The sequence below is a fragment of the Lepidochelys kempii genome, chromosome 5 (assembly GCF_965140285.1).
Source record: "Lepidochelys kempii isolate rLepKem1 chromosome 5, rLepKem1.hap1, whole genome shotgun sequence".
Lineage (NCBI taxonomy): Eukaryota > Metazoa > Chordata > Testudines > Cheloniidae > Lepidochelys > Lepidochelys kempii.
The window spans coordinates 13,134,380-13,161,766 of record NC_136384.1 but is presented as its reverse complement, the minus strand read 5'-3'; the positions used below and the strand labels follow the sequence as shown (position 1 = coordinate 13,161,766).

At 43.8% G+C, this 27,387-nt stretch overlaps 1 protein-coding gene across 1 annotated transcript in view; it reads right to left on the bottom strand.

Annotated features, from left to right (window-relative positions):
- Nucleotides 1–764: 764 nt before the first annotated feature.
- ARK2C (arkadia (RNF111) C-terminal like ring finger ubiquitin ligase 2C) overlaps nt 765–27,387 on the bottom strand; it is a 115,286-nt gene continuing 88,663 nt past the window's right edge. Inside the window, exons 3-8 of the mRNA XM_073343460.2 lie at nt 23,597–23,722; nt 15,505–15,634; nt 14,181–14,285; nt 11,957–12,052; nt 9,701–9,807; nt 765–7,764 (exon numbers count right to left, since the gene is read on the bottom strand). Of these exons, the coding sequence (XP_073199561.1) occupies nt 7,647–7,764; nt 9,701–9,807; nt 11,957–12,052; nt 14,181–14,285; nt 15,505–15,634; nt 23,597–23,722 (682 nt within the window). The 3' untranslated portion in view covers nt 765–7,646. The remainder of the gene's footprint in view (nt 7,765–9,700; nt 9,808–11,956; nt 12,053–14,180; nt 14,286–15,504; nt 15,635–23,596; nt 23,723–27,387) is intronic.

Genomic DNA, 27,387 nt, shown 5'->3' with positions numbered 1-27,387 from the left:
TCTACACAATCTCTGGCCTGTCTGCATCAACAAGGGCACTAACACGTGCTGGGGCCCCAGCCGTTTGTGGCTGAATTTTAATCCTCACACATTTTAGCCTCAGTTTTAAAATTTAATCAAAATTAAAATATTGCTACTAAGTTTGCCCAGGAACCTCTAGTCTCAGGACATACGAGGCAATTTTACAAAGGAGCACTTACTCCCATGAGTATTTTCCTTGACTCATGGGAGTAAAGGCGGCAAGATGGCACCCCAGCCATGTGATGAATGGCATAAGCCTAATATGTGGCATGGGGGGAATAATTTGCCCCAATTTTAAGTTTAACACAGACTTTCAGATTATTAAACTGTAGATTTTATGTTGATAATTTTACAGTCTATAGGCCCAGACCCTCAAAGGTATTTAGGCACCTAATGCCTATTGAAATCAATAGGAGACCTAAATACCATTGAGGATTCTGGACCATAGTGTCTTCCATCCTAAAAGAGCTGAAAATGCTTTACAGACATCAACAGTTATGCAAAGCTGGGGTCCAAGTCAATGGGCTTTGGATCAGGTCCTGTATGCAGAGCTCACATCAGTGGAAATACATTAAGAGGGCCTGAAACATTATAGGAAAGGAAAGTAGAGATACAAAAGTAAAAGAAAGAAACCTACCAGAAATAAATAACTTCCACTTAGACCGGGAGGTGTAGTTAGCAATGCAATTCATTTTATTAGTTATAAATAAAGTACAAAAAATCCACCAAAAGTGAATCTAAGCATTTACACAATTTCTAATGTCTCTTCATTTCTTCAATGCACTATTGCTTTAATATTAATAATAAATATTTTGTCTAGCTTTCTTCTATAAAATAGTCTATGTAGCAAAATGTTGCACAGCACAACAGAACAGCAGTAGGATTACAAAAAAAGTGGAAAATCCTTTCACTTGCCCGTGCCATTAAAGGAGTTTTTATTTGTTTGTTTGTCCACGCATTGCTCTAGTTATCCCCATTACAGTCCGATGGTGCCCACGGGAAAAACAAAACCCGCTCCACATTATGGGTATGTGCACGTTAAAGAACAGTGTGAGATGGAGGTGGACATGTTTTAGTCACAGTGACAAAGCAAGCTAAGCAGCACCTTTAAGGGACGGGGAAAAAAAAGGCAATTAAGACTGTCGTGTTTTTTGGTCTCCCGTCCAAAATAAAATCACTTTGAAACAAATTATGGGAAAAACTGGCTCATGGCCAGGATAATTTCTCAATTATTTTCTCACTGATATTCTTATGCAGTTGAACTGCTAATCATTGACACGGCAGCTATGACTCAAGGTTAACATTTCACAGCAAGGGCTCCCACCCTCCTGAGCTGCCTATTTGCTGGTTATGGATCAAGCCCATTTAAAAGTGCCCCTCCTTGCCCTGCTGTGGCTGCTGAGCTATTCACTGGTCTTGCTGCTACTATGGTGCCCCCTACTGGAATATGCTCTGCACTGTCTGGAGAGTGGCACAGTTGTCCCTGCCTGTAACTTTCACCTGGAAAAGAAAGGGTGCAGGGGGCAGAAGAGGGGGGTATACTGTTTGAATTGACACCTCTGAATGGCAGACAGGCTTCGGATGAAGGTTTGTTTATTTGCAGTTTTATTCGTGGACCAGTATCTCAAGGGTGGAAACAATCACTTCTAGCAGAGCCCTCAGGGTTGTGATAGCTTGTGGTGATAGGTCTGTCACACAGTGTGTGCTGTCCCCATGCATTCAAAATACAAACGAGTTGTTTAGGATCAACAGTGGCTTGGGTTCATTAATCCCCTTTTTCTAACTTCAGTTAAGTTTTGGGGGTAAGGTGGGCTTTTATTTGGAAATGAACTGCCTGGTCTACACAAGTACCGTGCAGGATTTTAGGATTTAAAAAAAATTAAACTCAGCTGTCACACAGAAGAACCACCATTGTACAGAATTATCATCTTTACGTATATTATAGGTGACTTCTCTAATTCACAGGAAACCTACTTATATGTATGTGTGTCCCCTCCTTAGTAGAATGCTTATATGACAAATTTCAACCCAAGAGAATTTGCCTTGATTACACTGAGTTACTCCTAAGGAATAACGGTTTCAAATGGAACACTGCCAAACCGTTATTTCTCTAATGCAGCTAGCAAGTCTGACCAGATTATACAGTGGTTGTCATAAAAGAATCAACATTTGCCAGCAGCTACCATAGTTTTCCTTCTACATACACCAGGAGACATCTAGTGAAATGACTGGCAATTTTTTTTAAGTGGCTTCTACTATTCTCCACGTGAACCAATTATATCAGACATCTAGGGTCACATTTTCTAGAGAAAGGGATTTCCCTTCTATGCCTGAAAAAGCATTGTGAAGATGCCAGCTGAAATTACTGTGTCATATTAAGTTACAACTTTTTGATGGGGAGAGTAAAAAATGGAGGGTGGGGATTTCAATACTGATTTATTTTTAAATGATTAAACAAACAATTTCTAGGCATCTTCAATTCCAAGCCCTAGAGGCAATTTATAACTGTTTCTAACCAGTGGTGCTGCTGTTACTGAACCAGCTGAGACACTTGGAAAAGTCAGACAATAAAATTACAGCGGGGGTGGGGGGGAGTAGTCTCAGACCTAATTCTTTTGCTGGATTCATGAGTGTTCATTCTACACAGTGGGCCTGCCACACAGGAGAAGGGGCCACACAGGCCATTTTCTGTGGTGCCCCAGTCTATTCGGTCTGCACCTGCAACCGCCTCTAGGGGGCTCCAAAGTAACAGCAATGTCCCTGAATTGGCTGGCAGCCACAGCAGAGCAATGGAGTGATCTTTCCAAAAAGTGCCCTTCGTTAATCAGCACTCAAATTCCACCTAACACTTGGTCACAGCTCCTCTATAATGGAAATGCTGAGAAGTCAGCCACTGCCACTGCGCAATCTAGGGCCCAGACGTGCTCCGCTCCCCATGATGAACTCCCTGTCTTCAAAGGGACTTCCACACTTGGGTTCAGCCACAAGGTCGGGCTCCACACTTAAAAATACAGTTTGATCATCTCAGAGGGCAGCCCCTGTCTTTTGCCTCATCCCTTTTGAAATGCTTAGCTGGCCAGACATGTAGCATGCTGAACAAACCACCACCTCACACACGCACAGGCACACCAGACAACAGATACAGCAGGAAGGAGAAAGCCCACAAAAGGTTAGTTTAAAGGGAACCATGCAAGGCCAGCCGGAGCTCTGCAACAGTGGTCACCAGGCAAAAAAATAGATCCATGTGCCTGTTTCCCCGCTCACCCATTTGTTGGTCTTGTCTATTTAGATTGTAAAAAATTTGGGCTAGGGTCTGTCATTCACTATGTATGTGTACAGTGCCTAGCACAATGAGGCCCCAGTTTCGAGGGGCAGGAGGGAGGAATCCAGGAAGTACTATAATACAAATAATAAAATAATATCCCCAACAGCCCCGGCACCGTGGCATCCGAGACATGGCAGTTACAGCTCAGCCCTGCTGCCTGTCTCCTGCAAGCAAGTTTCATTGACTTCAATAGGGCTATTTATGGGAATAAGAGCTGCAGAACTGTGGCCAGATTTCCTCTTCTAGGTACAGGAGGAAATTCTGATATTTCAGTCACTACTGTGCAGTTGTTATTGGCAATCACTGGCTTTTTAATAGTGACCACTGCATACTGAGGAGGAATATGGCCTATAGAGACTCTCTTTCTAAAGGGGATAACCAGCACTGACCTGATTTGCTTTCAAATCCTAGGTGTATATTATGTTACGATGGTCCAGATGCTGTCAGCCCTCTGAGCAAGAAACTCCCATTGAAGACACCCCCGGGGGCTTGCGGGAGCCACCCCGATTATTTGGCTCTGAGGAGTGTTATTTTCCTTCAGTGCATACGGGCATGAGTGAAAGGATCACCACAGTTTGATTATGAGTGCAAATAATATTTATATATATATGTGCTAAACACAGTCACTATATTGCAGTTTTCCACTATGTCACAGCATACAGAATCAAAGGTTTGCATGTTTATGGAATGTATCCAAGGTAACAGCACCACAGTAATACAGTTTGTAATCACACACCCTGATTGATTTTTTTTTTGACATGATAAGCTTTACCCACCCCCATGCCCCATGTTTAACTTTGTTTAAGTACCGATGCATGCAAAGCATTCCATTCCCAGAAACGATGCAAAAATGAGGTAATAGGAGTAATAAAAAAAATTAGTATTAATTTCTAAATAAATAAATTATAATTAAAAATGCAAAAACAACTATAAAAATAATTAAATAAGAACCCACAATATCTACAAGTTAGTCATAAATTATGATTGTTAAATATAAGGCATTTAAACTCACAAAACCCTGTAAACTATGTTTTGTTTCTAGAGATTTGTTTTGTTTTGAAAAAAATCACTCTATTAGCTCATTCTACTCATACAAGCTATTTAAAGACAAGGGAGCCTGACACACCAAAATGCAAATTTCAGACGTTACAAGCTCTCGCGTGCCACTGTATCACTCACTCACACAGACCATGGAAGTTTGGTGCTTTCTTCACCGTTTTAAAAACTGTGCTTGTTCATTAGGCAAATAATAATACTTTCGCATAGACGTAAGAGACAGGGGTCGGAAGAGTTCACTTCCTCCCCACTGAATAGTTCATTCCAAGTCTTGAAAGGTTCTGAGCACCACCTGCAAGGTGCTGAGCACCACCTGCAAGGTGCTGAGTAGCTGTAATTCCCATTCACTTCATTAGAGGACCCTCAGCCCCTCCTTGGACAAGCTCAGCACTGGCAGGACCAGGCTAGAATGCATGATGGATTACAGTGCATCGAAAGAGCAACATCTTGTTTGGCTTGTTCATATTATTTTGTAATGATGTATGAATCTGCTGCTGCTGGAGTGAGGCCTAGGCTATTTATTGCCCAAGGCCCTCAGCCCCTCTAATCTCAGGGCTCAGACTGCCATGTTCAACAAGATAAAGTAGAAATGACCACACGTGTTCCAATGTCATCTTGAGGCAAAATTTAACAGTGCTAGAATTTTTCAGAGCGGAGTTTTGCAAGAGCGGTTACCTGCCCCAGTTATCTCGCCCCCACCCCCGACACTGTTCTCATCACACACACACACACAGGACGAGAACAGTGGTTCCGAATAAACATTTATGGATTGCATCTTCTTCACCTGCCCTTGTAAGTTATTATCTTTCCCTCCTCCCCACGCCACTACCTGTGTCTAGCAAGACAGATCAGCTGAAGAGATGACGACCCTGGGCGAAATGACTGCAGTGAATTGAAGAGCCTTTCCTGTGCGAAAGCTGATGCAGTCGCTCGTCCCGGCCCTATCGTTAACTTTATTCTCCAGACTGGAAAAAATATATAACATGGGCGTCTGGGAGGTCAGCGTTTTCCAATTACAGCTCGCAGGAATTCTATGAGCTCTCCAAGGGTAATTTATGTTCGTCTCCACTTACAAAACATTACTTAGCTCCTATGAAACAGGCACTCGTGGGAATGAGAAATCATCCTCCATATAAGCATCCTAAATACATGTTTCTGATTAAAAATCCTCTAGTCACTTTTTTGCTCCCCTAGTACATGAAAAATGTATTAAAAGCCTGGAGAATCTGGGCTGTTGATTCCAATCCTCCAGAGAGCTGTCAGATAAAGAAGACTGAGTAAAGAGTCAACATGCACTTAATTCAATGTCTCTCATGGCAAATAATCTGAAATGTTTATTTCAAGGGAATGTGGCTCAGAAAGTGCCATTATTTTTGGCACTTCGTTGATTACTTTCTAATCTTTATTTTGTACATACTTATAACCGAGCCGGCCAAATTAGCATCCGTTTCATTTCAGAGCTCACACCTTACATATCTATTATATAGATGTGGTTTTGTGCTGTACATGCATACACATCTACAGTTTAAAATTCAGACCAAGTAGTCAATTATCCCATACATCTAAATTCCCGTCCTGTACTGAAATTTTCACATTGTCCGCAATTTCTTATGTACAATATAAGACTGAACTATCCTGTTATTCTCCCCCGCTTCTTGTCATCAGAACAACTCGCTGAGATTTTCCACAGCCAGGTATGAAGAAAAAAGTGGATTTTTAAAAAACCTGCAGAATTCCACCTGAGCTGTAAGCTCCTCTCTTATTCTTGCTTTCTAAGCAACGAGATGCTGCCATTTCGTGTAAATCGCAAAAGGAAAGAGCAGAAGAAAGAAATTTAGTGCAGGATGCAACCTGAATCAATCCCTTTTCTCCTTTGCCTCCAGGAGCCTGAAAAGGAGGTTAGATGGCAGCACAGCTCTGGAGAGTTTAATTAGATCACTTGAAATTTCTTAGTCCGCGAGCCAAAGAAGACCATGAGATTAGGAATTTAATTGTAAGAAGGGCATGTTGGTTGTGTTCAATTTTCCCCCTTCTGGATACCTGCCTTAGCAGAAAATATGGTTTGTGCTTTTGTTTTTGAGAGACGGAAGAATGCATTTCTCATCACATTGCAAGCATATTTCCAGGCCAATTAGTCCTCCAAAACACACTTGCAGGGTCTAACGACTATGACCAGCTTAATAGGTTCTCTTTCTCCAGCAGAGAGACAATGGATCTTTCACCACAGGTGGGGTGTCAGGTTAGCATCAGATACATCTTCTGCTGAGGAATTCTTGGCCTGGTCAGGAGAAATGTGGAACACCTGCAGCTCCCACTGACATCAACGGGCCATACAGATTGCAGGAGCCATTGCAATTGCACTGGAAGATGAGACAGTGGTAGGAAAAATTACAATGATAAAACACCAAGTGGCCCTCCTTGAATGCTGCACCCCAAAGTACATCGTTAAGCTATGGAAGCAGGAGAAGCAGAGTCAGTCACAGGATCCTGCCCTATAGAAAGTGTCCAGCACCAGCAGATAAGTAAGAACAAACCTTCTCTCTATCGTTTTGTTCACTTCAATCTGATTTTTTTTTAGGCTTCTCTAAATTAGCAACACACTGTAAACATAATCAAAGAAATAAACTCAGACGAGGCAAAGAGCACGATCCTTCTAACTGTAAACAGGAATTTGCTATTTCACCTCTTCCCCCCCCCCCCCAAAGGTGGGAAGATTTAACTTTTTTTTTCTTTTTTCCTCTGCACATTTCAGTCAGGCACCAAAATAAGGAATCTATGAAAAAAATATTTGGTGGAAATTAGGTTAAGAGCGACATGTCCACCACAAGATGACTAGGGCACCAAACACAACATTTCTTAAGCTAACATGCTCCAGTTGCTGTCCACAGAAATAGCTAAAGACCCCCTAACATGTGTCTACTTATTCAAGAGGTATATATACAATCCTTGTGAAATCCAGGATTGACAGGCCAGACTAACCACACACTAGTTCCTTCATGTTCGATACTAAATCTTCTGTAGCACAGGGCCTTCTAGCTCTGGGAATACCAGCTCCCATGCATTGGACCAATATGGCTGTTAGGATCCTCTCCTACCACTAGATATTGTACCACCAATTTCTCCTTTTCGCTAATGTGCTTGCAGACTTTTCCTCTAAATCAAATGGCTCAGAAGGCAAAATTTTGCTGCAAGGGCTTATGGCCAAATGACCTGGTAAGGAAAACGGTGCACCGCATTGGTTCTTTCAGCTGTCAGAGCCAAGTTGTGTTTCAATGTCCACTCTGCAGATCGGGCACTTCTTGCTGGTTGCTAGCCACTGATCCACGCACACTTGGTGAAACAGATGCATACAGGGTAAACGCCTGCAAAAGAGAATCACATGCCTGTTACAGTGGGTGAAGTGATGTGCGTGAGGCAGGTGGAAAAGGGACAAACACAACCACGTATAGGATACAGAGAGGGAGAGAATCAAGCATTCTCCACTTAGTATGTTTATAGATTCATGGATTTCAAGACCCGGTGGGGCCGTTATTACTCTCTAGTCTGACCTCCTGCATAACACCCTAAGACAAAGAACCACACCCAGTAATTGCTGCATCAAGCCCACATCTTCTGTTTAAACTATGGCAACTCTTTTAGAAAGATATCCCGGCTTGATTTAAAGAGGGATGGGAAAACCTGCCACACCCCTAGGCAAGTTGTTCCAATGGTTAACAACCCTCACTGGTAACATTTCTGGCCTCTCTGTTTGTTGCAGTTCAGAATCGTTTAAGCTTGGCCATGCTGAGTGACCTGGATGGCACTTGTACACACAGCCCTTGCGAAAACATTCACCAGCTGCACCCAGCACCTTAATTTCAAGATTTTCAAAGTGTCCCACAAACACCCGTTTGTTTTATAGAAACGGAAATTGGAGTAAAAAAATGAAGGTCCAGTGCCTTTAACCCTTGTGCATATGCCCTGGTGTATGGAGGATGGCAGGAACTGCTCCCTGAATGGGACAACTGAATGCACAGTGCCCCAGAAGAAGTACGTGGTGGGCACAGGGAGAAGGTAGAGAGCCATATCTCTCCAGGCAGCCTGGACTGGGCTCATCTGCAGAAGCAGGCTACCCCTTTCTTGAGTCAAGCTACCTCATTATGGAGGAGTCACAATCCCTTCCTCCTGCATTCAGTGCAGCTCTGTCCCACCGCCCCCGCACAGGGCTGCGCCTACATGCTGCCTGTGATTGGACCAACGTTTCAGCAGAATAAATGGGCACAGCCCTTACTCAGCTGGTGCAAGCCAGGAGTAACTCTGCTGATGTTAGGGTTCCGCTACCATGTACACAGCATTGTTGGGAGAATAGATGCCAGCCCTGAATCTTCAGTCTCGTCACTTTATGTGTGGTGTTGGCTCCTACCCCACTTAATTGCCGCAATAAAATTTTGCTAGGACAAAACTGATATGCACAGCCAGTAATCTTACTGCAGGTTGGTTACTTTAGGGTACAACGGAAGGTCGCAGCTATTCCATGCCATCTGCAACATTGTTGTGTTGCCATTCTCGCTCACGGCAGCAGGAACTTTATGCCAAGAAACCCAAAATTTCTTAAGTGGCCGTGACCTGGCTTCCAGTTTTGGGTGCTCATTTAAGGCTCCTAAAACTCTGGTTGCCGTCCCCCTCTAACCTCCCAAACACACATGCACTGAGCAGCTGGATTAAAGAGGAACCTGAAGCAAAACCCCAGATCCAAATGTCCCTGAGCTTGAAATCTAAGTCTTCGTATAGCTACTCCCGTCATAAGGGGTTGAGTCCAAACTCCAGATGCAAACACCCCAGAACTACAGAGCCTTGCACACAGATCGGAACTGTGTGACTTGCCACTGACTTAGCTATCTAACCTGGCTCCTGCTGTCACACAAATACTGATTGGCACTAAAACCTGCAGTGCTGTGGGCCTAAAAACACAGAGGCCCAGAAGTAGGTGACCAAAAGCAGAAGTCACTGTTGACAACTTTGCCTCAGTGCTGCAGCATAGCTCCCTTTAGCCACAATTTATAAAATGGACTTTGAGAGAATCCTAAAGACGTTTAGCTTCCTACAGACACCTGCACTCTGAGTATCAAAGGGAGCTCACCAGATGTGCAGTGATGTGCGTGAGGCAGAGCATTGACAGCCTGGGCTTAAAAACATACTCACACAGCGGTGAATGATTTCCAATAAAATAAAATCCAACCAAGCAGGAAATGAATGGAAGTAAGGTGGAGGCTGGGGGGGAATCTGAGAGCCAGAAAATCTCTGTGGGAAAGATCATACCTCACGTCTTCTCCATCTTCAAGCATAGACAGACAGATTGTGCATTTCTCATCGGTGTCCGACTCCTCCCCATCCCCCTTCTCAGCTTTGCCTTCCTGCGGTCTTCTCTGTGACAAGGTTAAAGACGTAATGTAATTACACAAGGAGAGATTATGACTCACTACTGTTCTCTACAGCTCTGCAGCTGGAGGATTCTGAACAGTAAGTGCTTCATTGTCAACTGAAAGGACCCACCAGGTTAGGGAAGCCTGCCCAGTCAAAAAGCCTGCCCAGTGGGATGCATGCCAGTTCCTCCTCATGCTCCAACTGTCAAATTGTACCAGGAGAGGAAAGGCAGACAGAATAATGTCAGGGTCGCAAAGGAGCCAGGCAGCCACTTCCTCACGACTTCCATGATTAAAGTCACAGTCATTAATGTCACAATTAATGTCATGATTTATTCTTAGGTACTGGAACCTCCACAGTCTCTTGGACATTTCCAGTGAAAAATAACAATCCCAGTTCAACCCTCAGCTATACCAACACAATTCCCACAGATGCTGTACCGGTACATCCCAGGAGATATCTGCACACCTATACCTGCCACAGCTACAGTTGTTTCCTGTAGACTTTAGAAGTGTGAGCCTTTCTACACAACTCAACATTCACTGCAGTAACTTCCATACCACTGAAAATACCCTGGTTGCTGGCCCACTGCCAGCAATTCCGGGCCCCAGGGCATAGCAGTCAGTGGGCCCCCACGCGCAAGCCACGGACGCGGTCAGCCTGACATTTAGGCAATGCTGCGGCTGCGCAGGCTGGTGCCCGGCGAGCTGCCGGCTGCACTGCTGGCTGCGCTCTTCCGGCACAGCCAGGGCTTCCGCATGCCCGCCCGGTAGGGTTGCCAACTGTCTAATTTTGCAAACCCAAAGACGCTTGCCCCACCCCCTGCTCTGCCCCTTCCCTGAGGCTACGCCCCGTCGGGCACCTTCTTCAAGGCCCCGCCTCCTGTTCACTCCATCCCCCCTCCCACTGTTGCTCGCTCTCCTCCAGCCTCACTCACTTTCACCAGGGTGGAGCAGGGGGTTCTGGTGTGGGAGGGGGTGAGGGGTTGGGCTCTGAGAGGGAGTTTGGGTGCATGGTTTAGGCTGGGGCAGGGGGTTGGCATGCAGGAAGCGGTCGGGGGGTCGGCGCTTACCTTGGGCGGCTCCCGAAAGCAACCTGCACACAAATGCAAACCCTCTGGCAACAGCTCCTAGGCGGGGGGCCCAGGGGTCTACGCATGCCAGAGCCAATAGGCACTGCACCCCACAGCTCCCGTTGGCCACAGTTCCTGGCCAATGGGAGCTGCGGAGTCAGTGCTCGGGGTGGCGGTAGTATGCGGAGACACTCCCCGCTCCCCACGGGGGCCATAGGGCCATTCCGGCCGCTTCTGGGAGTGGCACGGTGCAAGGGCAGGCAAGAAGCCTGCCTTAGTTCTGCTGTGCTGCCAGCGGTGGCTGCCAGGGGCCCTTGAGCCCTTTTAAATTGCCCAGGCTGCTGGGCAATTGCCCCCTTTGCCCCCACCCACCCCCGTTGACAGGCTTGCTGGTGCCACAATCACTCTGGAGTGACAACTGTTACTTGTCTTGTGCTAATGTCAACAGGCCCCAACCCCATCGTGCTAGGTGCTGTACAGATAGAAACAGTGTCTTTAATGGAGCTCACTAAATGACAGCAGAATTCGGCCCATGAGCTTTTCCCATTGTTTTCCACAGTTTCCAGTTCCACTCACATCCCCTTTCCTGAGAGAGAATAATCTAAACCCAGCCCAGCAAGTAAAACAGAGTCAAAGTCTCAGGCCCCACTTTCCTTCCTCCTCCCTTGTAGATCTAAAATAAAGTGACCTCCTGGAGTTTTGATCACAAAATCTGGAGATATCACTTTTACTGAAGGGAGAGTGCAGATTCTCTCATCGCCGTGTGAGTCTTCCTCGTGTGGGACTTGGACTCAGAAGGGATATACATGTACACCCGCAGCTTTCTGGATCCTGGATTTCAAATTCCTCCCATCTGGATTTGAGGCTTTGGTTTGGGCCTCAATCTAACCTGAATTTGGTGCGCACACACACACACACACACACACACACCCAAGTTTCTTCCCATTTCCTATCCCTGAGCAATCCTGGGACAAGAATGATTACGTGTTTCTTTACCAGCTACACTCATTCCCTTAGGAAGCGAAAGTCAGACCTGCTGGGAGAGTTACCTGTAGACTCAACCCTGGCAGCCTCCTCACCTTTTTGTACTTGTGTGGGAAAGTGAACCTCTCGATTGTGTTCTGCACAGCTCCCCGGTTCACGCTGCCTAATCTGTCTTCCAGCTGCAGCAGCTCCTTAAGCAGAAAATATCCACAAGGCATATGACAATCTCCCAAGACTATCCCTGCAGATTCATTCTGCTTTGTGATGAACATAGAATGTAAGGTTCTTTTCTTACCATTTATTCAGAGAAAGTATAATCTCATGTTAATAATACTATGTTTCACTTTCATGAAGTCTTTTATCATAAGAACATAAGAACGGCTGTCCTGAGTCAGACCAAAGGTCCATCTAGTCCAGTATCTTCTGACAGTGGCCAATGCCAGGTGCCCCAGAGGAAATGAACAGAACACGTAATCAACAAGTGATCCATCCCCTGTCACTCATTCCCAGCTTCTGGCAAAAAAAAAACTTGGGACAGCATCCCTGCCCATCCTGGCTAATAGCCATTGATGGATCTATCCTCCATGAATTTATCTAGTTCTTTTTTGAATCCTGTTATAGTCTTGGCCTTCACAACATCCGCTGGCAAGGAGTTCCACAGGTTGACTATGTTGTGTGAAGAAATACTACCTTTTGTTTGTTTTAAACCTGCTGCCTATTAATTTCATTTGGTGACCCCTAGTTTTTGTGTTATTAGAAGGAGTAAATAACACTTCCTTATTTACTTTCTCCACACCAGTCATGATTTTATAGACCTCTATCATATTCCCCCTTAGTCATCTCTTTTCCAAGATGAAAAGTCCCAATCTTATTAATCTGTCCTTATACAGAAGCTGTTCCATACCCCCAATCATTTTTGTTGCCCTTTTCTGAACCTTTTCCAATTCCAATATATCTTTTTGGAGATGGGGCGATCACATCTGCACAGAGTATTCAAGATGTGGGCGTACCACAGATTTAGATAGAGGTAATATGATATTTCTGTCTTATTAGCTATCCCTTTCCTAATGATTCCCAACATTCTGTTAGCTTTTTTTTGACTGCTGCTGCACATTGAGTGGCTGTTTTCAGAGAACTATCCACAATGACTCCAAGATCTCTCTCTTGAGTGGTAACAGCTTATTTAGACCCCATCATTTTATATGTATAGTTGGGATGATGTTTTCCAATGTGCATTACTTTGCATTTATCAACATTGAAGTTAATCTGCCATTTTATTGCCCAGTCATCCAGTTTTGTGAGATCCCTTTGTAGCTCTTCACAATCTGCTTTGGATTTAACCATCTTGAGTAGTTTTGTATCATCTGCAAATTTTGCCACCTCACTGTTTACCCCTTTTTTCCAGATCATTTATGAATATGTTGAATAGGACTATCCCAGTACAGACCCCTGGGGGACACCACTATTTACCTCTCTCCATTCTGAAAACTGACCATTTTTCCTACTCTTTGTTTCCTATCTTGTAACCAGGTACCAATCCATGAGAGGACCTTCTCCCATGACAATTAACAGACATGGACTCAAGCCACAGAATCCACACCTGGGTTTCTGACACTTAGAAATCCAGGGTGTTTGAATCAACAGTTTTCTGCGAAGCCATTGTCTACAAATTAGTGATTTATAAAACATTAGTTAATTCTCAATTCACACCTGTGAAGTTGGTGGAGTCTTATCTCCAGACAGGAAAAATGAACCAGAGAAATTAAGTGACGTGTTTCTAGCCACCCATTGAGCCAGAGCCAAAAGGAGGACCCTGGAGTCCTGATACACAGGGCTTCTTACTGTAACTGTTAGACTTCATTGCCACCCAAATTGATATTAAAATTACATGTTTTAAAATAATCTGGACACAAATATTTTGCCAGATCAGTGCCACTGTTTCAATGTGCTAGTATGTTTCACAGAGAGGATACAAACTGGGACAAAGCTCCAAAACTGCCTGCCTGGATGCGCACCTGTAAAATCTGTGCTCCCACCTGTTCTGTGCACCACACCTGGATTTGTGTGTGAACCACTAAAAGCCTGATCAACAGCCCCCCCACCCACCCACCACCGAATGGGAATCTTTCCATTGACTTCAATGAGCTTTGACTCAGACCCTAACTATATCTATTTAGCATTCCTGGACCTAGCACATTTATTCCAGTTTGGAACAGCTGCTCTATAGTGAACCGGTATAAACATTTATGGCAGGACAGCTGCAGGTTCCAGGGGAAGGAAAAAGGGGTTAAACCATCATGTAAGCCAGAAGGTACCTACTTCATAACTTTCCCTTACGGCAGACGTGTGCCTGTTTGGATTTAGTCCCTGAAGAGCAAGTAACTGAAGCTGAGGATAAGGGTAGTTCCTGATTTCATGGACAACCTGTGGGGGAGGAGAAAGACAATCACCTGGGTTTAGCATGTAAAATCCTGACTTCAAATCAAATCTTTCTAAAGTGCAAAACTTCAGAGCAGACTGGCAACTAGTTTGAGGCTCAAAATGAAGATTTCTTTTAAAAACAAAGAAATCATAGAGTTTTTATTAATTAAATCTACTCTCAGTAAAAATACAGTTGTGAGAGGTTTTTTGTGTACAGTATGGCCAACCCTAGACATTCAAAAATCATGAGATCAGCTTAAAAATAATCAGCAATACATTTCGGGTTCTGTTTATTTTTCCTCTGATTTTTAGCCATTTAAATAGCATTTGAGTCACATTTTCAAGCTTTTCTTTGAAACCAGGAGAACTAGAAACTTAGTTTAACGAAAAAAATGAAAGCTTGGATTCTCATGGTCACATGATTCCAGGAGCCAGAGGCTTTAAGAAAAAAACCAGACAAACCCCCCACCAAATATCACAAGACACAATAAAATTGCTACGGTTGGCAACACTGTGGATCAACATCCAAAACGCAACATCCTGCTAGCAGGAGAGTATCACTAAGGTTATGTCTACACTATCACTTTTGTTGGTAAAACTTATCAGTCAGGGGGTATGAGAAACAGCAGGAATGATTCTCAGAGACTTAGAGACTTTAAGGTCATAAGGGACCATCATGACCATCTAGTGTGACCTCCTAAAGTCCCTTTACACCACTCTGGCACTACAAAGGGATTAAATTAAATTTAAATCCACTTCAAGGCTGCTTTACATTGCCAGAATGGTGTAAACAGTGCTTAGTCTAAATGAGCATCAGGACCAATGACTCAAATTCTGCTCTCAGCTAAATCAGTATGAATCTGGAGTAACTCCACGTCAATGGAGTTAATCTAGATTTACAGTGGTTTACCTGGGAGTGGAATTTACCCTAATATCTACAGTGGTACAGTGTTCCATATCTTTTCCATTCTGTCTAGATGTTGTGGGCCAGCTAGTGTAAAATCAGTGTCGCTCCATTGACAGTAACAGAAGTAATCCTATTTACTTTTCCTGCCCAATGTGTACAATGACGCAACCTTATCCTCTCAGGCAGACTCCCTCCCACAGCCAGAGATAAGTGGGACTCTTAGAAGACAGGTGATGGAAAGATAACAGCCTTTATTTTGACTGCTTTCTGGCAGACAATGCATAAAACATTTCCCAGCAGAAGTGTTTCACTTACCATCTGCGCTGAGGATGTGTTTCTGGGGAAATGGTGCATTCTAGATGTAGCTAAATAATGTTGATAGTGCTGAGGAACTGGCCTGACCTGGAACTGGGCATGCGTCAGTCCAGCATCAACACTAAGATCCCTGTAAGAATGAGACCGAAAATACATATATACAGAAAACATAAATCCAATCTTCCTTTTAAAACCCTCGCTTTATTTCTGAGCCCATATACACTGCCCGTTATAATTCATAGCATGCTCTCACATACTATGCATGCAGTTCATTGGGTCCCATTCTCAGCTACAATGGTGCAAATCCAGAGTGATGCCACTGACATCAGTAGTTACTCCAGATTTACAGCACTACAGTAGAGCAGAACTAGGTCAGATTCTCCACTGTCTTGCTCTTTGTGCAAGTCACTTGCACCTTGTCAAGGCGAGTACAAAGTGGCGGTAAGAGTCCTGATTTTCATATGTGCAAGGCAGTAGAGAAATAGGCCCATTGGCTTCATGGTTGGATTAATAAAAATTTAGTGGCCTTATTGGTGCTCCAGGAGATGACGGGTAAGGCAATGTGAATCAACTGGTTCAGAACAGGCCAGATTTTGGTTTCGCTCACGCCAGTGTAAATCTGGAGTAATTCTACTGACTATAGAATCTGCCTGTTCCACTTAATTTTTTTATTAATACTAATCATACTTTGCTTATATACTTTACAAACATAGGAGATGCCTCACCTGCCACTAAAATGCAATCACTTCCAATGTGAAACAAAGCATCTGTTTCACACAGGACAGCAACAGTAGCACAGGGAGAGAAGAACTGAAACTACAAGGAGAATTTTAGGTAGGCAGAGTAATACCAATTACCCAAATTGGAATTAAGCCAGAACACAGCAAGGCTTTGGTCAAATATGAATTTGGGAGCTTTAACACCACTAAATAGTTTAAGAGCTGGAATTCACATAGTATTCAAAAGCTGGCCCAGCCCATAGAACAGAACCCCCTAACAGATCACAAGGGTAATGGTCCAATGCTGACTCAGAGCCCCACCTACAATACTTTCTGCAGCACTTGTGTCTTCATTGGAGATTTACCATCCCAGGGATGAGCTCATCTACAGTTGCATGGCTTAGGAGAGCACCGTGGTTCACAGCACAAAGTGAGATGGTACATACTTTACCCTAATCAGTCACCCCAAGCCTCTGAACTGCAAAATTATTATTAAAAGCAAACAAAGAGAAGGAAGCAATATATAGGCAGGGGAAAGGAATACATCTGAGGGGAACGGGGCAGAAAGTGGGCTGGAGTCATAAGGAAAGAAGTTCATCAATTTTTAAGCCAGAAAGGACCATTAGACCATCTAGTCTATTTACAGATTACATCATCATCATCATCTAGTCAGACCTCCTATGTGACACAGGCCAAAGAATTTAACCCAGCTACTCCTGTGTTGAGCCTAACCACTTGTGTTTGGCTAAAGCATCTCTTCCAGAAAGGCATCTAATCTTGATCTGGAGTCATCTAGAGATGGAGAATCTACTACTGTTGTAATCTCAGAAAAAAGATAGTTTGTCTCATTGCATTTCTCGTGCTTTCACCAGACATAAATTTATGATCTCCATAAGCCCTCCAGCAGGGACCCCCTCCTGTGCACACACATACAGACACAAACCTGTGAGCTAAAACTAGATTGACCAGATGTCCCGATTTTATAGGGACAGTCCCAATTTTGGGGTCTTCTTCTTATATAGGCTCCTATTACTCTCCACCCCCGTCTCGATTTTTCACATTTGCTGTCTGGTCACGCTAGCTAAAATGTGCTGGCAAACCCCACCCTCTTGATTCCTGGAGTCCAAGGGCAGAGAGCTAGTACGGTATCTCCATCAGCAATTCAATTAACAGATCCCTTGGCTCTCCAGCAAGAGAAATCTTGTAGCAAACAGCGCTTTGAATGTTGGTCACTTTATCAGAGTTACAAAAGTAGGCACTCTAATAACCATTGTATTAGCACTTCCAAAGCGAAGCTAATGAGAATGGAGGAATTGCCTTTTCATTCCATCCTCAAACTTCCTTTTCCTTAAACGGAGGAAGAGAGCAGCCGGCATTGAGGCTCGTTATGAGCTATCAAAACATTTCTTCAATGCACTGTGGAAGCTGCTTTCCCTCAGCAGCGGATGGCAGGCATGAAGACACAGTCACTGTAGAAGTCTTTGGCAGCACTGTTGCTTGAAACATCCTGAGGGTGAGGAGAGAACTCCAACGCCCACTCCTGCCATTTCGCTAGCCTATTCCTGCCCTTGCTTGGCTGTACCATGCCTCCTGTCACGCGAGATCTCAAATGGAGCAAGCCTCAGACCAGGAGAAGGTCCACCGAAGGATGCAAGGTGTTGCAAGAGGGAGACTGCCATATGAGGAGAGATTTATAAGCTGACCCACTAATACTTAGTGTGCAAAAGATAAGATTAAGAATTCAAAGTGAGAGAGAGGAGAAGCAGTGTGGTCCAGTTGTCTATTCATGACTCTGCTGCTAGTTTTTATGATAGACATACATAATAGCGGCATAGGTATGCACGATGCTATACAGAGAGAGTAACGACTCTTTCTTTTTATTATTATAATCTAATTATAATAATATTATAATCTAAGGCCCCATTCTTAAAATGGCATCTGCCCCGGCAGACCCCTGCATCGATGCCTAGCTCTACTATAGCCATTGAAACTTCGGGTTGGTGCAGGAGGCTGTTTGCATGGATGTCTTTGCAGGATCAGGGCGTAAAAAGACACCATTAAGCCTCTCCTGTCTGATTCTTGGGTTTTCCTACCTCCCTGTGGCTGTGGGCCCAACTGGCTAGGGCGTCTAGAAGTGTCAAGGAGAAAGTTTTTAAAGGTTTCAGTGGACAAAGATCAACATTTTCAAATGTGGATGGCCAAAGTTAGGCACCCAAATACAGACTTTGGCATCTACCTAAAAATGGTCAGATTTTCAAAGGTGCTGAGCACCCACAGCTCCATTTAGGGATGAGAGAAAGTCAGGGTATTTACACCTCTGCAAACCAAGTCACTATTATACAGGTGTATAAATATGCATTTTAGGTGCCTACTATCAGCCACTGATTTCTAATTCTTTTCCTTGAATAGATAGCTTTGAAACGCACACCACTGTGAATTGATTACTAGTGCTGAGAGGGCCAAGCCGCTGGGCTCTGCTCCTGCAGCAAGAAGTTGAGAAAGTCAGCAGAGGCTCTGTCTACACTACGAGCTCAGGGTGAGATGTCCCTGTTCACGTATACGCATTTGCACTAGTGCTCATCAAGTGAGTGGTTTCAGAGTAACAGCCGTGTTAGTCTGTATTCGCAAAAAGAAAAGGAGTACTTGTGGCACCTTAGAGACTAACCAATTTATTTGAGCATAAGCTTTCATGAGCTACAGCTCACTTCATTGGATGCATACTGTGGAAACTGCAGAAGACATTATATACACAGAGACCATGAAACAATACCTCCTCCCACCCCACTCTCCTGCTGGTAATAGCTTATCTAAAGTGATCACTCTCCTTACAATGTGTATGATAATCAAGTTGGGCCATTTCCAGCACAAATCCAGGTTTTCTCACCCTCCGCCCCCCCCCCCCACACACACACACAGCAGGAGAGTGAGTTTGTGCTCATGCTCAAATAAATTGGTTAGTATCTAAGGTGCCACAAGTACTCCTTTTCTTTTTGTGAATAGAGACTAACACGGCTGTTACTTTGAAACCTGTGTATATAATGTCTTCTGCAGTTTCCACAGTATGCATCCGATGAAGCGAGCTGTAGCTCACGAAAGCTCATGCTCAAATAAATTGGTTAGTCTCTAAGGTGCCACGAGTCCTCCTTTTCTTTTCATCAAGTGAGTGTGAATATAAATAGGCAAGGTAGCCACGGCGGTAGCAGCAGCCTAGCAGAGGGGCCGCAGAGCTGAGCCAGGCAGAGTACATACCCACTGGTTTCAAGTAGGTTTGTACTCGGCACAGCTCAGACATGCCTCCGTTACCAGTGCTACCATGGCTACCCTGCTATTTATACTCGTGCTAACTCAGGCAGTGCTAATGCAAGTATTCATACATCAGCAGGGAAACCACACCCCTCGCTCCTAGCGCAGACGCAGCCTGAGTTCATCATGGCCAGACAGGGTGAAACAGCCTGCAGGATGAATGACTCAAGTTCAACCCTTAAAGACATATGGGGAGATACTGTTTGTGGTTTTTGTGTATTTACATATATATGAGTAGTGGTCAACAATGTAATCAACAGTCCCTGCCTATGCTGTATTCTGTTAATTCAGAGATCAAAAGAACATCCTAGCATTTAAATGAACTGTAAACACGGGATAGCTCTCTATTCATCTCTCTTTGAAGTGTATAGCAAATCACCTGTGAATGGTGGAAAAACAGGCAATTGCTTTATGAATAATTAACAACAATGCTTAGGAAATGAGGGCCTGTTGTTCCTCCAGGGACTCTAAATCTGTCAAAAAGAAAGAGGACTTGTGGCACCTTAGAGACTAACAAGTTTATTTGATCATAAGCTTTTGTGGGCTAAAACCCACGTCATCGGATACATGCAGTAGAAAATACAGTAGGAAGATATATACATACACAGAGAACATGAAAAAATGGGTGTTGCCGTGCCCACTATAATGAGAGTGATCAGTTAAGGTGAGCTATTATCAGCAGGAGAAAAAGAACCTTTTATAGTGATGAAGATGTTGTCAGCGGCACTGCTGTGAGTACCCGCATGGCCCCTCATTATGCCAACATTTTTATGGCTGATTTAGAACAACGCTTTTCCACTGCATGCATCCGATGACGTGGGTTTTAGCCCACGATGCTTGGGTCCCAATCTTTTTTATCTCTGATCTGCTTGATGCTTCAATGCAGGGGAAGCGTAAGCTACAAGATTGAGATCCCAATTGTCTAAGGTTATACGACATGCCAATGGAAAAGTCAGGTGGGGATCCTATTCATATGACAAGGCATCCTTCAGTGCACATCATGTATCTGCACAATTACACAATTTACATGTGCAACTGCAGCACTATAATTCAATCACCAAATTAACCACACAATTGTGCACCTAACTTTAAAAAAAAAAAATCACGCCCACTACATGATGTTGCTTCACAGGCAGGAGGATCCCAACTAACAGACCATATTGGATGTTTTCTGAGCATTTTGAAATGAATGACTATGACAAGCTAGCTGGGGAAAGCAAAAACAACCACCACCAACGATCTAGCCCAAGCCGACATTGGCACAGCTTTCTGATGCACAGACATCATAGATTCCCATCTTGTTGCAATGCCCATAGGACTCATCTCACTTGGAAATAATAATTTAAGGATTAAAGCCAGGATAACAGGTTAGATTGCACTCACTAAATGCATATTCAGAAGACAATTTGTGGGACCAAAGGGAGTGTTTTATGTTTTAATAAAGGTATGGCTGTTGGAAATATCTGATCACTTTCAGCAATTCCACCCATCTCCTTTTCATGTAAAAATACACTCCCTTACCTTCAAGTGAATGCAGTCTCCACTGATGTATTAATACATTACAAGAATGTTTTTACATCTATCACTGAATAGACTAGTACAGGCACCCTGAGGGGAGATGAGTCACCTAAAAGTATATATACATATATACTATATGATTTCCTGACAGCCACTCCTTCGGTTTTGTAAGATTATTGAACAACCAAGGCAAAAATAGGATGTTAAGTGGTGCTTTATAATGAGCATAATTAACACCACACACACACACACACACACAGAGCACTATTCCATCTAGAGAGAACCTAAAGCACTTGTCAGCACATAGAAACTGGGCCAAATTCTGCTCTCGTTGGTGTCAATAATGGGAATGCTTGAGAAAAAGAGACAGAAGAATCAGGCCATATTGATACTGAACTTCAAAGGTTACAAAGTCACAAATTAGGAAATGCCAGAATTCAGGTTGTCTGTGCAACCTTAATTCGTCCCCCTTGTGCATATGGATTATGATCCAGGCTTTAATTACATGATCATATGCTATTTTTTCCACAGCAGCCCCACCACATTCAGGGCGCAGAATGGACTGTGCTCACTTATTGAGCAGCTATTCAATAATTTGTTTTTCCCTCGTTGGTCAATGTGGACTTGTGCCGTTTTCACTGCACACTATTCAAACCATGTCCTGACCACTGTTCCCTCTAAGCTGTGTGCGTGTGCACGCAGATCCTAAACCCCGCGTACACGGTGAAACACCATGAGCACAAAAATTCGCACCGAAGCACAACAATTTGCACTGAAGAAACTTTTTGCACACACAGCCTGTCAAAAATTTGCACAGAAGAAATTTTTTGAGCACATGGCCTGTCAAAAATTAGAGGGAACACTGGTCCTGACAACAGAATGATTAATTTCCTGGTGGGCTTTTCTGTCGTTCTCATCACTTTAGTAGCCAAGCACTTCACAAGTATTTATTTAATTATTTATTTTCAGAACACCCCTGGGAGATGAGGGGTGCTATTATCCCCATTTTACAGATGGGGAACTGAAGTACAGCGAGATTAAAGTCAAAAGTATCCACTAGTTTTGGGTGCCCAATTTGACACATCTAGAACCTGATGTTTCAGAGTACTTAGCATTACACAGCTCTGTATATGTTCCAAGCACAGCTCCCCTTGACTTCAGTTTCAGCTATGAATATTAGCACTTCCACAAATCAAACCCCAGACTCTCAAATCAGGAACCCATAAAATGAGGAACACGCAATTCCTGTGAAAAGTTTGGTTTTAATGAATTGCCTCCCACTGCACAATAACACGGTGACAGAGGCAAGGATAGAATCCAGCTCTCCTGGGCAGCATTCAACTGCCTTAACCAAGAGATCCTCCTTTCTCTTCCTGCAATCCCTGCCTCATCCACTACATACATTCCAAGACCATAATAGACTGAATGCACCTAATCTTGTCTGATCTCGGAAGCTAAATTAACCTTGGGTCTGGCTAGTACTTGGATGAGAGACCACCTGGCAGGTGATATAGGCAGCTTTTCTACACACCTTCCAACTGCTGTAACCAAAGTAAAAGGGGTTCTACAGACAACAGCTTCCTTCCCTACACAGCCCTGATTCATCCCCAGAACATCTCCCTCCTGTGCACTGAATGAGGCAGGAGCCCTGCTGAATAAATAGTATGTGATCATGTAACTAATGACGGTCTCGTAATGCCTATGCACAAGGGGATCAAATTAAGACATGCAACCTTAATTCTGGCATTTCCCAAATTTTGGGTGCCTGACTTTGCAACTTTCATAATGTGCCGCCGACATAGTTTTGTGTGTAATTTCCTTGGTTCTTAAAAAAAGGAAACTGAAACAAAAACAACAGAAATTCCATTATGTGCTATCATATTGACACCCACACTCATTGAATTGCAGCCACTTCTGCAATGGAACGTGGCAGCTGTTTAACAGCACATGGCAATTTTAAACCACCATTCAGGAGCAGAAGTGAAGAATTTCTGGGCTAGACTCTCTAGCTCAATGTGCCTTAGCTCTGCTGGCCTCTATCCCTCCCTCTCCACAGGTCCTGCAGCGCAGACCACAAAGAGAGGAATCCCATTGGCCAGAACACAATGCAGCAGGGAACTAGAGACAGCTAGGACTGTCGAGAGCAGCCTCCAGTCTGCTCTAGTTTGACTAAAGGCTAAGGCAGAGAATCAGAGTGCTGTAATTGACTTCAAAACAGTCTGCTGCACCCACAACATATGCTGTATGCAGCAGAAAATCTGACCCACTAGTTGTAAGTAAAATTGCAGCACGAATATAGATAAGGAAATGTAATTGCCCAAGCTGGGATCTGGTTGGGCCTCAGGGGTTAATGCCCCTACTTGCTATACAAGTGCAAAGTTTTATCATATTGTAAAAAGTGTCATGGGAACATTATCATTAATTTATTATAGCAAGTCAAAGTATAAACATTTTCCCATAGTACCCAGGGGCCATAATCTTTAATGACCACAGTTGCTTATGGCTTTGGTTTTATGCCTCATCCAAAATACCAGGGGAAATGAAAGACTTACCAGTCTGTGCCTTCAGCTAAATACCTGGGCTGGGGCCCCATGGGTTGAGGAGTTTGCAGTTGGTGGCTGAAGTCAAAGCCTGGGTGTAACCGATGAGGTTGAACAGACATGCGCTCCTGAGTCCGCCTGCAGGGGTGAAGAGAAGGGCAAGTGTTTTTAGAGGTAAGAAGGCCATGGCTGAATGATGTCAGGGGGTAAGAGATGGGCAGATTGCTAGGTAGAACATTGTGCACCTAGAGCTCCCTCACCAAACATACCTTCCTTCCTTTCTTTAAAATACAGGGAGGAAAAGATATTGCTCTTCTGTGGAACTTTATTTTTTTATCGCACCCTAAGCACATAATCGCAAATAAGGCAAGAAAACAGCAGCAATAGAAATGGTCACACTTTTAAGGGGTTACAGACTAGACAGACAAGACACACAAGGGATGAGAGGGAGGGGCAGCAGAGGGAGAGAGGTGATGGGACTTGCCCAAAATCACATGGAAGGTCAGTGGCAGAGCCAGGAGTAGGATCCAGGTCACCTCAGTCCCTTTCCAGCACTTTATCCAAACTTACTCCGTTTACAAGCAAAAACAAAAGTACGTTAATTTTGAGCATCAGCACCACAAACAGCCTCAAATCTGTAAATCAAAAAATATACTTAGTGGCTCAGGGATAGTCAATCTGCTATCCTAATTTGGCACTCAGTTATCTCTGTATCTCTACTCTCTGTATCCATCCTTGTCTCCACATTCATAGAATATCAGGGTTGGAAGGGACCTCAGGAGATCATCTAGTCCAATGCCCTGCTCAAAACAGGACCAATCCCCAACTAAATCATCCCAGCCAGGGCTTTGTCAAGCCTGACCTTAAAAACCTCAAAGAAAGGAGATTCTGCCACCTCCCTAGGTAACCCATTCCAGTGCTTCACCACCCTCCTAGTAAAAAAGATTTTCCTAATATCCAACCTAAACCTCCCCCACTGAAAATTGAGATCATTACTCCTTGTTCTGTCATCTGCTACCACTGAGAACAGAGTATATCAGGGGTCTCAAACTCAAATGACCACGAGAGCCACATGAGGACTAGTACTTTGGCCTGAGGGCCACACCACTGACCCAGCTCCCACTGCCCTGGGCCTGCCCCCACTCCACCCCTTCCATGAGGCCCCACCCCTGCCCCACCTCTTCCCAGCCCCCATTCCAACCCCTTCCCCGACGCTTTCTAATTTTTTCACATCCTTCTTGTAGTGTGGGGTCCAAAACTGGACACAGTACTCCAGATGAGGCCTCACTAATGTCGAATAGAGGGGAACGATCACGTCCCTCGATCTGCTGGCAATGCCCCTACTTATACAGCCCAAAATGCCATTGGCCTTCTTGGCAACAAAGGCACACTGCTGACTCATATCCAGCTTCTCGTCCAACTTACTAACTTATTCAACATATTAACCTGTTTTTATGAATGGCGTTCCACAGACTCCACAGCTGGTAACTAGGAGAAAAATTTGGCCCTGCCCCTGGAATTTAGTCAACAGGTAGCAGCTCAGACCCAGGCTTGCACATGGGTGTGGCAGTTGGGCCAAGCAATCCACCATCCACCAGCAGTCTCCCTCGTACAGCCAATGAAATTGTGGCATGCAAATTAGCTGTAAACAGGGTTGCCAACTTTGGTTGGACGTATTCCTGGAGGTTTCATAAAGGTTAGTTTAAATTCCTGGCGACTCCAGGAAAATCCTGGAGGGTTGGCACCCCTAAGTAAAGGTGGCAGTGATTGGTTGAGTTATTTCTGATATCACAGTGGTCTAGGACTCCAGGCAATGCACATAGATACATGCCTTACTGTAGCTGTACATCCCAGGGGTGGAGTTTGGAAAGTCAAAATGGCTGAACACTTAAAAACTGGTTGGTAACAGACTGTGAATTCCAGTGACAATTCAACCTGGTGACAATCTAAACAAAAAAGAGCTCTCAGCCATGCTTGTAGTTGTATCCATCACTTCACACTGACTCTGACGTTCTAGCCTTCAAAATAACAATCCTGGAATTTTATTATATTGTTTTTTCTCTTGATGATATGCAGGTCAGAATAGACCCCCTGCTTGCTCTCCTTTAGTTGTTTTGTCTTTGCAGGGCTAAGAGAAGAAGGAGGTAGTACAAGCTGTGTGTCTAAGGGCTGGTCTACTCACAGCTCTTGACTACTTGAACTGCATCCACACTGTGGGATTGCTTGGCTTTAACAATATCAGTTTCTAAATTGATATAGTTAGAGAGAGACAAAAACTATATGTAAACAAGACCTGAAGTAAACAGATGAGGCTCTGAACATACAAAGGGTGAAACCTATGTGCTCAGTCTTTATGTAGTCAAACTCCTATTGACGCTGATAAGGTGAGTGAGGTACAACTACACGGCATACATTGATACTGATAGTTTGCCTGAGCAAAGACTGAGTAAATCTAACTAAAGAACTCTGGATATAGCCCAAATGGAGTTAAATCTGCTGAGTAAACAGGTTTCATTTTTCAGAGTCACAATAGAACCCGCACGCTACAAGACATAAACCAGATTCTCCCTATTAAGGGTTTGAAAGAAACCTTTCCTGTAGACAGGCTATTCCACAGCTGCCAGCAACAGAGATTCTTGCAGCTTCCTCTGGTACTAGCTGTTTCCCTGAACAAGATATGCTGGACTACATGAGCATTTCTTGATCTTTTCCATACTGGGACCCCCTGAGAACTCCCTCCCATATAGTTAGCATCACCCATGTAACCTTGTGAGAAAGCCATAAGGGTTGTGTCCCCATTACCTGATTTGTGAATCCCCCAGGGGCCCATGACCACAAAGTCAACAATCCATTGATGTACCACTGATCTGATTGTCTGAGGACATTTTTATGTAGAACTGCACTGTATGGTTTCAGAAGAGTGCAGTGTACAACCAAGTAATAAACATATCATCATTACCCTAGCCACAAATATATTTGCTACTAATCATTAAATCCACTTAAAGAACTAACCCATGCAAAACAAAACAAGCACAAGAAGAGTATAAGAAAACACCTTTAACAAGGAAAACACATGGAAAGGAGGAACCTTCACTTTGCAGCAATCCTTCCAAACACAGCATTATTGCAAAGCTTCATGCTTTAATTCTTGATCCATTAGTATAACCCACAAATGGTTTCCATATGTTTTCAAATAGGTCTCCCCATCCTATATTTTATATAAACCACTCTCTCAAGAAATGCAGTCTGAGTAAGGCTAGACATCAGTTTCCATCTCTGTTGAGTTAAAATTATTCTCTTTGCAGTCATCAGTCTAGTCTGCAGCCAAGTTGCCTTCCTTGACAAAATGTTCTTCAAATCAGATGCGTCATTTACTCTGTATGCAGCTGGATTATAGCCATCAAACCTACATCCAGAAGGATGATCCTCTGTCTTTCCACAATATGTACATATAAGCGAACAGACCCAGAATATGGGATCAAGTCTCCTATATGGTTGTGAAACCTGCAGCAAACATTTATAGATCTCATACAAACTACCCATTTTCTCTCTTGCCCAGTATAGATTATGTACAGTTTTAAAACTGTCATCCTGATTCTCCTGTCATTTACACTATTACCTTCAATGACTTCAGGTGAGTTACCCTAGTGTGAGAGAAGACTCTGTCTTAGTACTTTTAAATTCAGTTCCCCAACTAGTCTTATAATTAAGAAGCTAAATGTTTTCCCCATTACCTTTGTGTAACTTTCACCTATTCTGATCTCCCATGTGCTTTTAGGCCCCACCACTAAATGTACATATCT